The 14357-nt window shown below is 34.5% G+C and overlaps 1 protein-coding gene across 3 annotated transcripts in view; it reads left to right on the top strand.

The window, feature by feature from the left end:
* The window catches only part of LOC129912280 (E3 ubiquitin-protein ligase highwire), a 118221-nt gene that overhangs the window by 2667 nt on the left and 101197 nt on the right, over positions 1-14357 (top strand). Inside the window, exons 2-23 of one of the 3 annotated variants that reach the window (XM_055990476.1) lie at positions 601-1501; positions 1561-1767; positions 1830-2012; positions 2080-2223; positions 2301-2583; positions 4152-4728; positions 4785-4873; positions 4928-5328; positions 5388-5545; positions 5614-5738; positions 5801-6219; positions 8057-8196; positions 8254-8423; positions 8491-9174; positions 9229-9417; positions 9475-9602; positions 9661-10104; positions 11711-12904; positions 12964-13214; positions 13275-13553; positions 13613-13760; positions 13829-13931. In XM_055990476.1, the coding sequence (XP_055846451.1) occupies positions 601-1501; positions 1561-1767; positions 1830-2012; positions 2080-2223; positions 2301-2583; positions 4152-4728; positions 4785-4873; positions 4928-5328; positions 5388-5545; positions 5614-5738; positions 5801-6219; positions 8057-8196; positions 8254-8423; positions 8491-9174; positions 9229-9417; positions 9475-9602; positions 9661-10104; positions 11711-12904; positions 12964-13214; positions 13275-13553; positions 13613-13760; positions 13829-13931 (7217 nt within the window). Of the gene's footprint in view, positions 1-600; positions 1502-1560; positions 1768-1829; positions 2013-2079; positions 2224-2300; positions 2584-4151; positions 4729-4784; positions 5329-5387; positions 5546-5598; positions 5739-5800; positions 6220-8056; positions 8197-8253; positions 8424-8490; positions 9175-9228; positions 9418-9474; positions 9603-9660; positions 10105-11710; positions 12905-12963; positions 13215-13274; positions 13554-13612; positions 13761-13828; positions 13932-14357 lie in introns of all 3 variants that reach the window. The other 2 variants (XM_055990475.1, XM_055990474.1) reach the window with 2 other exon arrangements.

The following is a 14357-nucleotide window of genomic DNA, read 5'->3' as shown; positions in this document are numbered from 1 at the left end:
TCTTCTTCATCATTTAAACCCAGAACCTAAGGAGTGTCTATTTGGTTTTGATTTCATTGGCTCTCCACATTTGACTGGGCTATACATTGCGACAGAAACTTACTGTCGTCAAATTTTCCTACAAGATCAATTGATATTTTTATACGGAATCAAGGTAGGGCCTGTTAGTGAATTAACGAGGACGTTAATAAAATTACTTTAGACTTGACGTGGTAATTTTTATAACTTACATAAAGCATTATTTCAAACAAAAAGTGTTTCCAAAAGTTCAAAGGACGCGAACTTTTGGTTTTTGAAGCTAATATAGTTTGATGAAAAACAGGGCTGGCGTTAATGGCGTTATAACCAATTTAAGTAACAAATTTTTTTATCTATAGACCATCAAGCCTTCTTGTGAACATTAGGGTGCAGAAATTAATGGATTGGTATAATCGAAGAATTATTGTCCAATGGTTCTTCTCATCACAAATCCAATTATAAATAGGCTCTGTTTCTGTTCATCATATCTAAAAATAGTTAATAAACTTAAATTTTCCCTAAAAATGGAAGAAATAATTTTTAATCACTTAAAATAAACATAAAATTTTGTATTATTTTTAGAAAACTACAAGAAACCAAAGGAGGTTCAAAGCGGAACAACAACAAAGACAAAAAAGCCGCCGAGAATGTGGTAGACAATGAGCAACTCTACCCCGCCTACTCATTGGCTCACATTGAACTAAAGCCAAATTCATCAAAATTTACAGTCTTTTCAGCTATTCGATCAGCTGTCCTAGAAGCTGATGCAAAATATGCTCTATTCCAGGACAAGTCTTCTTCTTCGAAAAAGATCAAAGCAATATCATCTTGCTGTCTGATATGCACCAATGCATGTTTATCCAACAACTTAATCGAATGTTCTTGTCACAGCAATGAAAAACGCAATGCTGGTGGCGCTGATTCAGTACATAGCGATGGTGATACTGAAACCGATGAAGCCATTGAAAAAGAAGTGCAAATAGCTAAGGTACCACTAATTGTTGGTGCTGGTTTACGAAGTCTCTTTGAACTGATTGGCGATGCTAGAAACATTCAACCAAGTATTTGCACAAAAGCTCTAAAAGCATTATTTGATGTTATTCAAGGACAACAGCCTGAAAGTTTTAAACTTGAACCAGATGATCTTATAAATCCACTCTACGATCTACTTCTTGATCTAGCTACTATGTGCACATCTTCGGGAGGACAACAAACATCGCATTCACCCATGTATGAAGCGAGTTGGTCAAATATTGCTTGCTCATCGTTAATCGGGTTATGTATTGCTCGTGGCGATACTGGAAAGATTCTCAAAGCCATTGCTGCTCTCTTAAAGTCTCCAAAGCAATTGTCGGCTCAGATCATTAAGCTGCCATTGGTTTTATTTTCTCTGCAGCGAACTGTTATGAGTGCTGCGTTAAATAAACCCATTCGCCCAGATTTTCATTCGCATGGAGTGCCTCAAAATTGTTTGGTTGATGAGGTTTGTATATTTCTTTATCAAAAAATCATTACTTAAGTTTAAAAATCTATTTTTTTTAGTTTTCATTAAGATCGATCTTAAACACCACAACACCATTGACTTCGATTCAACCAGCAATGGCATCCGATGGAACATTCATCTATCTTTTGTACCGAACTTGCCTTTTGAAAATCGGCACTGGATTCAATGGGTCCTTTAAAGGTCATGTCTATGCGAACAATACCGAATTCGGAAAAGAAGCATGTGGTTGGTTGGGATTCTGTGCAGTAAGTTAAACAAAAAAAATTAAAATTTCCCATTTTCCATCGATTATTACTTTAATTTGCAGGGAAAATTGTATTTTAAACGTTTTTCAAAACGACTTTCTGAGAATATTCTACTGGTTAACACTGACACTTTGTCAACGATTCAATGTCCGTCCAATGTTAATCTTCCAATGATTCGCGAAGGGCTCAATTATGTTCTGTTTTCAGATGAAGAGTCAATTAACATGATTTGTACTAATCGTGATGTAAGTTTAATTGTTGTTTTTGAAAATCCATTTAAGTTGTTCGATTGGGATTATGTTTCTTTTTAAGGACACTCTTGTTGTTAAGCAAATATTCAATAGTTCTGGAATTCTAGCATTTGATTTGCCACTCAAACTAGCTCGGAAAAAATTCAGAACCCTGGGCTACGCAGCTTTTGAAGATGAAGTACTCAATCAAAATCAAATACAAAAGGTTAAGATTTTTCTAATATTGCGACATGCATATATTATTTTGTTAACAAGTTGTTTTCTTTGTTTGTTTAAATTTAGATACAATCATCTTATAACATTTTTGAACCAAAATTGCCAACGGATATTGAAATTCAAGGAATTGCGTGTGGCAAAGAATTTGGACTTGTAAAAGCTTCAAATGGAAAAGTTTATTACTATGGGAAATCACCTTCTTTGGGTTTGAAAGCAGTTGGAAGAACACCAACAATGAAAATAACAGAACTGATTATTTCGAAGGTCTCAAATATTACACAGGTAGCAGTTGGACATGATGGGATTCATGCACTTTTGGTCAATGATGATGGAACTGTATATTTTGCAGGTGAGAATTTACTGTCTCTGAATGAATTATTGCTCTTTCTTATTTTAATAATATGCGCAAATTGAAAAGGTTTTGCTAAAAATTGCGATTAAACAAGAAAGAAATAATTTCTGTTTTAAAGTAGGATAGTGAGTTGATTCGATTCTTCAATGCATGTATTATTCATGCACGTAAACGACTTAATAAGGGTTTGGAATGTTTCCAATCAACCCTGACTGTCTGACCATACAGTCATAACGTTTAACGTAGGTGGGTTTCTATCAGAGAATAGGATGAACTTCAAGGGAAAAGAACTGGAACACTGACAATATCGCACTTAAGGGGTTATCTTGAACAGATTGGTCCAGTTAGACCAAACCACTATGGGCAATAAATGTACTCTCCGAACTCAGTTGCCTTATAAAACCAATGAAAAGAAAGAAAGATGCACCTTGGTTAAGCAAACTTCTGTCGAAACTTAAAAATCATCAGGCCTACGCCAACCGGACGGCTGTTTTACTGAAAACGAAGAACAAAAGTCAGGTCTGCTGCTAAATACTCATTTTCCGGAAAGCTCTCCCTCGCTAGAAGAAGAGCTTAAATAATTTCTATTCCCCAAATAGGAAAGAAAGGTACATTTCATCCAATGTTTTATGCCCACAAGCTTAGAATGAAGTTTAAGAAATAACAGTCGGAATAGTTATCAAAGCCCTGATGGTATGTCGTAGATTGGCTAATAAATCCTGGGTCGTGTGGCACAAAAGAACCGAACTGATTACGGCAAAAAAATCGCTAAACAAAGTTCAGAGATTAACCTGGATATATGTATAGGTATTAGGGGTTCAATTAGAACTTGCTCTACAGCAGCAATGGACACGAAATAATAGAAAGTACTAAAGGAACAATGTTGAGATTCGCCAAGAAGGAAACTGGTATGGGCAAAAAAAAGTATAGGCCTCAGAAAGAGGGAATCGGTATCCAACACAACAGTTAAAAAACACACTGACATGATCAGGAAATAAAATTTCGAGAACAATTTTCAAATAAAGTTTTTAACACGGAAGAGTGGGCTTGTGAATTCACGAATTACGGAACGAAAAACCTGAATACTACCATTATGTCAACTATAGGTCGCAGTGCAACTTTCCCATATATCTACATAAAAACATTTATTTCTTCATAATTCATGGATAGTTTTGTTTTTAATTGCAAATTTGATTTTTTAAACATGAATTTCACTTGAATTCATGAGAACAGAATTCAACATCCATAGTCTTTTTCGCAATCAAATTCTGTCTTCCAAATTTTGCTGTTATTTTTACGTGATGAGAATCAACTAAATACTTAAGTCTCGAGTTTAAAAATTCAAACACTGAACGATGCATTAACAATACTAATATTGCAATATCTCAGATTCTTAATGCAATTGCAATAGAGCCAAACGTCCAGAGCGAAAGTTTTTCCTAAGTTATAGTTCTTTCATTTGACACCTATTTCCAAAATGCCCATTCTCCTTTGTTTTTAAACACGAATCACTTGACAAATTTTTGATTACGAGTTGAATTCCTTTTATTTTTTATTTTTTCAAGGAACTGCCCGTCGAGGTGAAGATGGAGATTCCTCCAAAAATCGCCGGCAACCAAAAGCTGTTAAACCCAAACGGTTAACTCGCATAGATGGACATGTCGTTATTCAAGCTGCATGCAATAATGGAACATCAGCTTTTGTAACCAAGACTGGACGACTTATTATGTTTGGCAAGGATACAGCACATTGTGATGCTCATGGTTACGTTACTGAATTCTCTGATCAGCATATTACCAAAGTCGCATTGGGTAAAGCACATTGCGTTGTACTCAATTCCAAAGGGCAACTCTTTACCTTTGGTCTAAATAACAAAGGCCAATGTGGCCGTTCATTTAATTCGAAACCCAAAGAATCGAATTACTCGATGGATACCAATGGAGGAAGTCAAGTAGATTCGAATGATATAAAACCAAGTGAAAGAAGGCATAAATATGATATTGCTAATTTGTGTGATTTCGATGATCATCATGTGGCACAAGGGCAATGTAGGGTGTGTGTTGTTTGTAAGGAATGCACTGGATACAATATTTCTTGTGTGTCTTCTCTCAATGTGCCGGTGGAAGAGAGAATGCCAGGAGCGTAAGTTTGTTATTTTAATTTTGCTTCTTTTATTTTATTTCTAATTTTATAAAAAGGGTTTGTCCATGTGGCCATGGTGATGCAGGATGCTCCAAATGTGGATTATGCTCATCTTGTATTGCTATGCAAGAAACTGAACATAGCGGTAAGAATGTAACAAAATCGTTACTTAGAAAAGATTTGAACTTAATATTTTTAGATCCAAAACAATTGAGTGACTTGAGTCGTCAACGATCAAAGAGCATTATTTTGCGTCGAAAGGATAAGCAACCACGTGAAGAAAATAATTTGGCATCAGACGCTGAAAAGGATCCTCCTAGGGTCGCTCCTTTAGCACCACAACATCTAGTCCTACCATCGAACAGCCCAGTTGTACAGATTGCTTGTGGATTGCATCATACAGTGGTATTGACTCTCACTGGAGAGGTTTTCACATTTGGAAGCAATCAATATGGGCAACTTGGAACTGGCGACTTACAAGCGGCAAGTGGTCCAGTTCAAGTAAAAGTTCAAGGTGCTATTAGTCAAATTGCTGCCGGAAGTAATCATACTGTCTTATTGACTCACAAAGGGGTGGTATACACTTTTGGAAACTATCAGGTAAAATCATATCCTCAATCCTTAAAAATAATCTAAACATATTTTCCGTTACTTTTTAGAAAGGACAGTTGGGTCGTTTACCAAACGATTTTAATAAGTCTTCAATTCATGATGAAGCTTTAAAATTACTAGATCCATCTAAAGAAGGATCTACCGCCTCGGCAATAATGGCACAAAGACAAAAATTCTTATGGAATTGTACACCTGGAGTTGTCTTGTAAGTTTAACAGAATAAATTGAAATTATAGAACTGATTCCAATATTTTTCAGTGGTTTGGGACCAAGCTTTGGCAAAAAAGCCACTTGGATCGGTTCCAGTGGCGATCAGACATTTATTAAAATCGATGAATCTCTTATAACAACTCATATTCTACCCAAGATAAGTGTTGTTGCTGATAAGAAAACAATTTGTATGAAATTCAATTTTTTGCTTTCTAGAATTATGATTTATTCCATTTTCTACTATTTTTAGTATTGATTCCAACAATTCCGTTGACTTTCCACGCTCTCACTATAAATCGACGTGATGGTAGTTGCACTGCCCACTACAACAACCAAGTTAATTTTGTTCAAATAATTCAGAGCAATCGTAACTCTGAAATGCCTGAAATCAATCAGAATATCGATCGAAGTGTTGATCAAATGTCACGCAGTATGCACGAGTCCAGGAATCAAATATTCGAAGTTCATGAAAACCAAATGCTTATGGGTGCTGGAGATCAGAGAAAACGACGTCGTCAGGAACCAAAAAGTCCCATTGAAAAACCAATGCCTCAAATTGCTTTTGCATTGGATCCGCAGTTTAATGTTTTGTGGGTTTTTGATGGAGGAGTTAATAAGAGTGTGTTATGCTACAATGTTCTGGCTAGTGAAATTCCTAAAAATGGAACGGTAAGAAATAAAAAAAATTACTTTTTAACTTTTGAGTACAAGATTCTCAGACAATTTTTTTTGAGATTTTTTTGTTTAAAATAATGAAAAATCGAAATGGGATAAAATACCCAAAAATATTTTTCAGTTTTGAGCCTTTGAGATTGGACTCAAATTTTTTTTTATCAACTCATCGATTTATATCAAATAGTGTGCAAATTTGATGTTTTAAATAATGAATTTTATTGGATGCAGATTCCGAAGTGTGAAAAGATCTTTGATTATCTTCTTGTGATGAAGATATGGAACAATGCAAAATCTTAAAGGAAGTCTCTACATCACAGTTTTGCGTCCAGCACTCACATGGACTCACTCTCACAACGTACAAAATAATTAACAGCAGCTGAATGCTTCATATGACAATAAGAAAAGCAAATCTTGATCGAATTAGAAGAAGAACGAAGATCTAGGAAAACTTATTTGAAGAATGATCTTCCCAAAAAACTTTATGTTAAAAATACCATCTCCCAATATTGAAATAAAGCTTGACCGACTCTATTGGTATTTTTCAAAGAAGGAGACTCTCGTTAAAAAAGCAAGAAACTCTTGGTACAAAAAACTGCAAAAGCACCAGCATTTAGTTGGCCTCAGAAATAAAACAATACAAAAACGTAAGACCCAAAGAACCTAATAGGCGGCTTGTGATCCCCAAATGAAGTAAATACTGAAGTAAAGTTTTAATACCCTTGACATCGAGATCATAAAAGCGCCGAATAAGAGAAGAAAATGGCCAGTACATTGCCATGCATTGATCTCATCTGTTGTTCATTTCTAAATATGAGATTGGGCCAGAAATCATAAGATGTTTTGCCTTTAGATGAGAAAATTCATAAAAAAGTGAAAGTAGTGGGTTCTACATTGGAGGTGATATTTAAATAAAACGAAGTCACTACACTTTTACGATATTTTCCTGAGCACTAATGCTGATAATTATAAATATATTTAACTCTTTTCATCGGGAGCTTGATCAGCATATCTTTTTTTCAACATTCGGGATAGTACAAAAATTTCCAAACTATTTGCTAGTGGATGTCTTCTTCTCTGCAAAACTCTCTTCTGCTTCTGGAGCTACTGTTTCGATAAAATTACTGAGGTTACTTCATCTACTTCATTACGTACACGCTAAATTTTTTCTTTCATTAATCCTTGCCAATTTACTTCGAAAAACCAAGAACTGTTTCTTCCCAAATATTCCTTCAGCATTAATTATGAAAGTATCTTTGATTTGCTCTGTGACATGACATAGGTACTAAAGTCTGATTCTCAGCTATCTGGGTCCAAACAACAAAAAGCTTCCATGAAATCAAGATCTGTTTCACGAAGCAGTATTCAGCGCCCGATTCTCATTATGCTTCCAAGAACAGTAAAGGAGGAAAGAAATAAAATTTCTTAGTGTTCTTATTATCTTCTGTGCAACACTTGTATTTATTGTTTGAGTAAGTCGATACGACGATACCACTGAATGTTTCTTGAAATTCGAAAAAAGAATTTGTAAACTGTTGCCAACTAGTTCAACATTGTGCTAACAGTATGAGCTCAGTAAGCAGTCTTGTTGCGGAGAAAAACGACGAAGTCAAAATATTCTAAAAAACTTTAGAACTAAAGGCTGTAATAATCAAGACCCTACCCGTCGTGAAGCGTATCTTTTATGATACCGCACACGGACAAAATTAAAAATAAATCGAATTCACTACGGGTGGTAAAAAAACAGTGATTTCTTTTTGAATTCTTTTTCAATTTTAATTGTTAGCTTAAAACTCATATTCAGATTAAAAACATGAAATAATTTTCATTGCAGAACTCATCGAATTTTAGAGCAATTTTATCTCCAGAACTGTCTCTACCTACAACTAAACCAGATTCTCAAGTTTCTCGATCACAAGCTTCATTAAATCTTCTCGCTTGTTTGGATGTCCTTACATCTGCTCAGGATTTGATGTAAGTAATTTAAGCTCAAAAAACTACTTATGACCCTAATTTGATTCCCTATTGCAGTCCTAGTTGTTTTGAAGATGTAACACCAGCTCAACAAAATCAGACAAAAGAAAACCAATCGAATGACTATCAAATATTAAATCGATTTGAAAACTTTGGCGGTGGATGGGGATATTCTGGACATAGTGTAGAAGCTATTCGATTCTCTTGCGATACCGATGTGCTAATATGTAGGTTTATATATGCTTCATTTTTGAAAAAAAAAAAAACGATTTAATTCCCTAAATTTTCATTAAGGTGGCTTTGGAATGTTTGGTGGTCGTGGTGAATATTCATGCAAATTAAAAGTATTCGATCTTGGCATCGATGGTGGAGGCTATGAAAAAGATGGAGTTCTAATTTCCGAAACCAAAGAAATTCCCTTTGAATGTCCAGCAAGAAGTAAATATCACATTATGCTGCCCAAACCCATTACAGCATCATCTGGTCGATGGTATTTAATTTGGGCACGCATAGCTGGTCCATCATCAGATTGTGGATCAGCTGGACAAGCTACCGTTACCACCGAAGATCAATTAGTATTTGTTTTTAAAAATTCTAAAAAAGCCAACAACGGAACTGATATCAATTCTGGGCAAATTCCGTCCATTTTATACCGGCTCATCACACAAGAATCAAAACAACCAACACCACACATTGAAATTGATCCAGTTCAAAAAATTTCCAAATCATTTGCCAATACAGTAACGAAAGAATGTTTCGAAAGTCTTGTGTCGCTTTTGAAATGGTCTTGGGAATCATTTAAAAGAAATATTCGCGAACAAAGAGATAAGACACGTCATCTGCAAGTTAAACAATCTTTGGAATATTTGATTTATGTAAATAAATCTTGTTTGAGGTTGTTGAGGAAGTACACCAACGAAATTTATCCCCAGAAGACTGTTAAAGTCTCGGCAAAGAAGCTGGCAGAAGGAAATTTGGGTAGGAAATGAGAAAATGTTAGTAAGGATTCTTGTGACTGAATTTTCATTTCAGCTGCCAAATCAAGCAAAGCCGTAAATAATGGACCGAAGCATTTTCTTGGAACAAGTGAATTATCGACTCCAACTTCGCGCAAGGCCAATATGGAAAATGTTCAATTGGCCGAGTGTATTGGAAATGTAAGGGCACTTCTAATTGAGATACTAAATGACGATATATTCAAAGATATTTGTAGTGAAGATGGTAAGTAACGGTCTGCTTGTGAGCCTGGAAAGCTAAATTATTATGTTTCCCTCCTAGGTTATCGTATGGTCCTTGAGATTCTCGAAGAATGCCATACAAGTTTTGTTGCATGTTTCGATGCATTCTATCCAACATCTTCACTTAAATGGAATTGTCTATGTGATCTTCTATCGCAAATGGATTTGGTATGTGTTTTTGTAGAATTCCAACAACTCGTTTTCATAACTCTATTTCGTTTTTCAGGGCGAATTACATTCTCGTCTTCTCAGTGCAATAATTGCTGGACTTTGTAGTCCTTCAATCAAACTCAGGACAACATTTTCGCTTTTAACATCCGGAAATGAAAGACAGTCTATTGTAAGTCCAAGTGATAACTTTGGTCTACCGATGCTTTCTAGTTCAGAAAACCATCAGTATCCGATTCTGGTGGAACAGATGATCTATCGGACGCAACAAGAGAAGAGTGAATTCACTAGTAATACCTGGGCTTTCAAGGATGTTCTCTTGAGACTTTTGGACATTATTTCAAGCCCAGTTAAGGCTAAAATAGAAAATATCTACAACCATAGTGTGAATGTTAATGACTTTATCATGTGCAAGGATATCAATCAAGGTCTGATCAATAATTGTTGCCATCTTTTGGCAAGAGTTCTGGCTGAGATTGTCTATCAAACGTCTTTAAATGAGGTAAGTCTATATAATTTATGTTAATTTTATGGTCTTATAAATCGATGAACCATGGCTCCATCCACGAAAAAGTGACGCCATTTTTTCCGGTTACGCTTTAAGTTTTTAGCAGTGTGGTAATATATTTACGGTGACCATCCGTCCCGGTTTACCCGGGACTGTCCCGTATTTCTACAGCTTGTCCCGGGTTTTTATTTAAGAAACCCGGGACGTGTAAGTGTCCCGTATTTTGTAATTTGTCCCGTGATTGTCCCGTATTTGGACATTCTCTGATTTTTGTATTCAATATTTTAAATACTTTGTACGAAAAACAAGAAAACAGTGGCTGGAAATTAAAATTTTTCTAATTTTTTGGATAAAGCTAGTACGTTGCTGAAGCAAAACGAAAATTTTTCTAATATCCAAAGTCAAAAAACTTTTGCTAAAAGAAAAATTGCTTGGACAAATAAATGGGAGTGACAAACTATTAAAAATTCTCCATTAGCACACGTAAGAATTTCGTTACCTAAAAATCAATATTTTCAAAACGATCCAACGAATTTTTTTATCTGTCCCGGGTTTCGCTTCCAGAAATATGGTCACGGTAAATATATTGCAATTAAAATATTTGAGATACAAAAATCTGCCATAGCTTATTTGAAAGGTTATAACCTAAAGTATTTTTTAAAATACAATCATTACGGCCATTCCAAAGTAACGGAGAAGACATATTGATCTTGTTACCAGTTTATCTCGTTGAGGAAGCAATCTTTTCTTGAAACTTGATAGGTCTTAAGGGCTAATGATAAAGTTGAAGTTCCAGATAGATTAACTTATTGTATTGATAAAATCTTAAAAAATTCAAAATCATTTTATGAAGGGTTTTTTAAAACAAAAACATGAGTTAGACCTACGAAAAAGTAGTTATAATGAGTAGGGCAAATTTTGTACACATATTTGGGTTATACTAATGGAAAGTTTTACCAACGAAAAAAAAAATGTAAGTGCTGCGTTTTGAAATATGAATTTTTGAAAAACCCCTACTTTTTTAGGGGTATTTTTAGGTGTTTTTTATTTTTAGGAATTTTGTAAAGAGTTAAAATTAATATAGGTTGTCTTATAAAAAAATGTATTTAAGGGTAATGGAAGAAAAAAACTTCGATTTTTTTGCTTTTTTCATGAAAAATGATTTTTTTGCAATAAATCATTTTTATCTTTTTACGTAACGTATAGAATTAAATGTAGTTTTATTAATTAGATATGTATATGCTTTTTAATAGCGTATTATTCGTAATCTTTTCATATACAAAAATTGATATAATGAGGAAAGAAAAAAAGGTAATCTTTTCTATTAAATTATGATTGGATTTAAAAAGTTATTCCGTTTTTTTATAAAACATACAGATATAAATATGTAAAGTCTTAATCTTAAGCTTAAGTACTTTACTATAAGATTTATTATCTTATACATTTTTTAACAAAAAAGTTGACAAAAAAATAATTTTTAAATCACTTTTTTTTAACAAAAGCTCACAACCTGTTTTTTTTTATGACGTTATCACGTAAAATTATCGTTCGTAAACCCACTTCACAGACAACCATTTCAAATTTTTTTTTTCAATTTCAGTTTGAAAAAGCTTTCTTACCTCCCCGAAGTCTCCATTCAACTGGCAATAGATTCTCCCGTTGCGATGTAAGTCGAACATGGAATACTGGCAATTTTGGCCCTGATGCCATAGCATTTACTGTTGATCGTCCAGGAATTGCAGTTGCCGGTGCAACAATGTATTCAGGATCTGGGAACTATGATTACCAATTAGAACTTCTCTATGACAATACTGTTGACCTTCAAGCAACCGGGCATAAATGGGAAACACTTGAGTCTGTATCGGGTTCATATGATCAGGATGCAGTTCACAATGAAATGGCAGAAATTAAATTCGAACGACCAGTTCATATTAAAGAAAATACTCGCTATGCTTTGCGATTATGTTCTCAAGGAGCTAGAACTTGTTCGGGGGATTCAGGAATGTCATCGATTCGTGGTCCATGTGGGACAACTTTTACATTCTATTCATGTGATTTGAGTTTTAATGGAACAACACCATCTCGGGGTCAGATTCCATGCATACTCTATTACAGCAATCCTATAAAGAATGATGGTAATTCATTGACATATGCAAATCAAGTTACAGCTCGAGATACAGCCCTTCAAGTGGCAACTGATATAACTAAAAAATGCACTGAACTATTAATATTGGCAAGGAATGCTTTGGCAGCATCTTTATCACCAAGTGATAATTCTTCAAATCATACTCAAACAATTGATTCGGAACATAATATAACACCGATTGAGGAACATATGGATATAAATTGGGCAAATAATTCAAGGACATCTGCACTTTCGGCGGATCCCAATTTGACCACAGCCAGAGATATCACCAAGAGAATAGAATCATTCTCCAAAGGTTTGATTGAAACTTTCAAATTTGATAAACGATCAACAAATCCATTTGATATTGAGATTGAAATTGGTGCAACTGAGATTCACCCAAAGGATTTGATTGAAGAAAGTGGTGCTATTCAAGAATTGAATTATCGCAAAGGACATGTTGATACTAAACTGAATGGTAACGATCGAACTGACAACGAGTTAGATGTGATTGATAAGAGAAGTGATTCAGATGATGGAGTTTTGGGAAGTCAAATGACTGTGGTGCAGTTGCTTGAGGTATTTAACACATCATCGGCAAATGTGTTTCATACTTTGTTGCCATTGATTTATGCACAAATTGGAACACTAGCTTGTAATGATCCAAAGGTAATATTTGTTTGTTCAATATAAGCCATCTTATATAATTTTTGTTTTGGTGTTTGTAGAGTTCTGTCCAAATTCTTGGACTGATCAAGGAAATTTTGCCACATGTAGCTGCTTTGAATCAACTTTATTCGAGTAAAGAATATCTTACCCTTAAATCCAAGGATAAGAAGGTTGATTTCTCAGCTTCAGACATTAACAAGAAGAGGATGGATGAGATTGATAAGAGTATGGATACATGTACTACGAGTAATCATTATTGCATTGTAGAAAGTGAACATCCATATCGTAGTGGATCCATAACATGTCAGAGGTAGCATTGTAGTTTTTCAATTTAACTCCAAGGTTAACATAATTTTGTTTCTTTTCCCAGAGTCGAGTTCCCACATTGCGTTCAATGGTTTGCTATTGAATTTGATCCACAATGTGGAACAGCTCAACTTGAAGACTACTTGTTGATTTCTATTCCAACTAAACCATGTATGATTGAACCTTGTCAAGTTGATAATGATTACTTGGATATGCTTGATAATAATATGTCAATGCAGAGGTCGAGTTGTAAGAATGCCATTGTGACGAATTACACTCGGGGTAGTGGAACAAATACTAATACAAATGACAATGAGTGGGTTGTTATAAAGAAGTTTAATACGTAAGTCAGAAAAATATATTAGTCCTATTTGCTATTGTTATTTATTATTTATTTTACAGAGTTAGCAATTGGCCACAAAATGTTATCGTTTTGCCTGGTAATCGTGTGGAATTTTCTTTGGAGACAGCTTCTCTATATGCTCAGGATCCACATAGTAATCGATTTGGATTTAAGTGTCTTGTTGTGGGCTATGATAATCCAACAACTGTGAGTGTTTTAATTATATTTAGATCCTATTTCTTTGGAATATTTTATGAATTTTATTTAATATACAGATGAATGCAAAGAATTCTTGTTTGATAAGATTAGAACATGAACTGGCTTATCTTGGTGGGATGTGCAGCGCTAACTTGATGAAAAAGGATTTGAATTTACCAGGTATAGTTTCAGATTGATCATTTTTTTTTTTTTATTTGAAGAGTTTTATACTTTTTTATCAAACGTTTCTAATGTTTATAGCAACGATCAGAGACTTCATTAATTTAAGTGAAACAGTTAAGAAGATCGTTGCTGCAGAAAACAAACAAATTCAAAATGTGTAGCGGATTTGTGCCTTACTTGTTTAAATTTATGGCCCTATTATGACTTGCGAATCGCTAAAAAATTTGGCGATTGGAAGTAATTGAGCCTGCAATAAGCAATTCAGCGTTTTAGAAATGATATTGGGAAATCATTTTCTTTATTTTGAATCCAATATGGGGTGAACGTAGATTTCTAATCGCAATACCACGACATGAATGTAATGCACGAGTAATAATAGGGCCCTTAATTAATAAGAACATTTTGTGATGTAATAAATTTATC

This window comes from Episyrphus balteatus, chromosome 2, assembly GCF_945859705.1.
Source record: "Episyrphus balteatus chromosome 2, idEpiBalt1.1, whole genome shotgun sequence".
NCBI lineage: Eukaryota > Metazoa > Arthropoda > Insecta > Diptera > Syrphidae > Episyrphus > Episyrphus balteatus.
The sequence above is the reverse complement of the archived record's forward strand: the minus strand, read 5'-3'. Positions and strand labels throughout refer to the sequence as shown.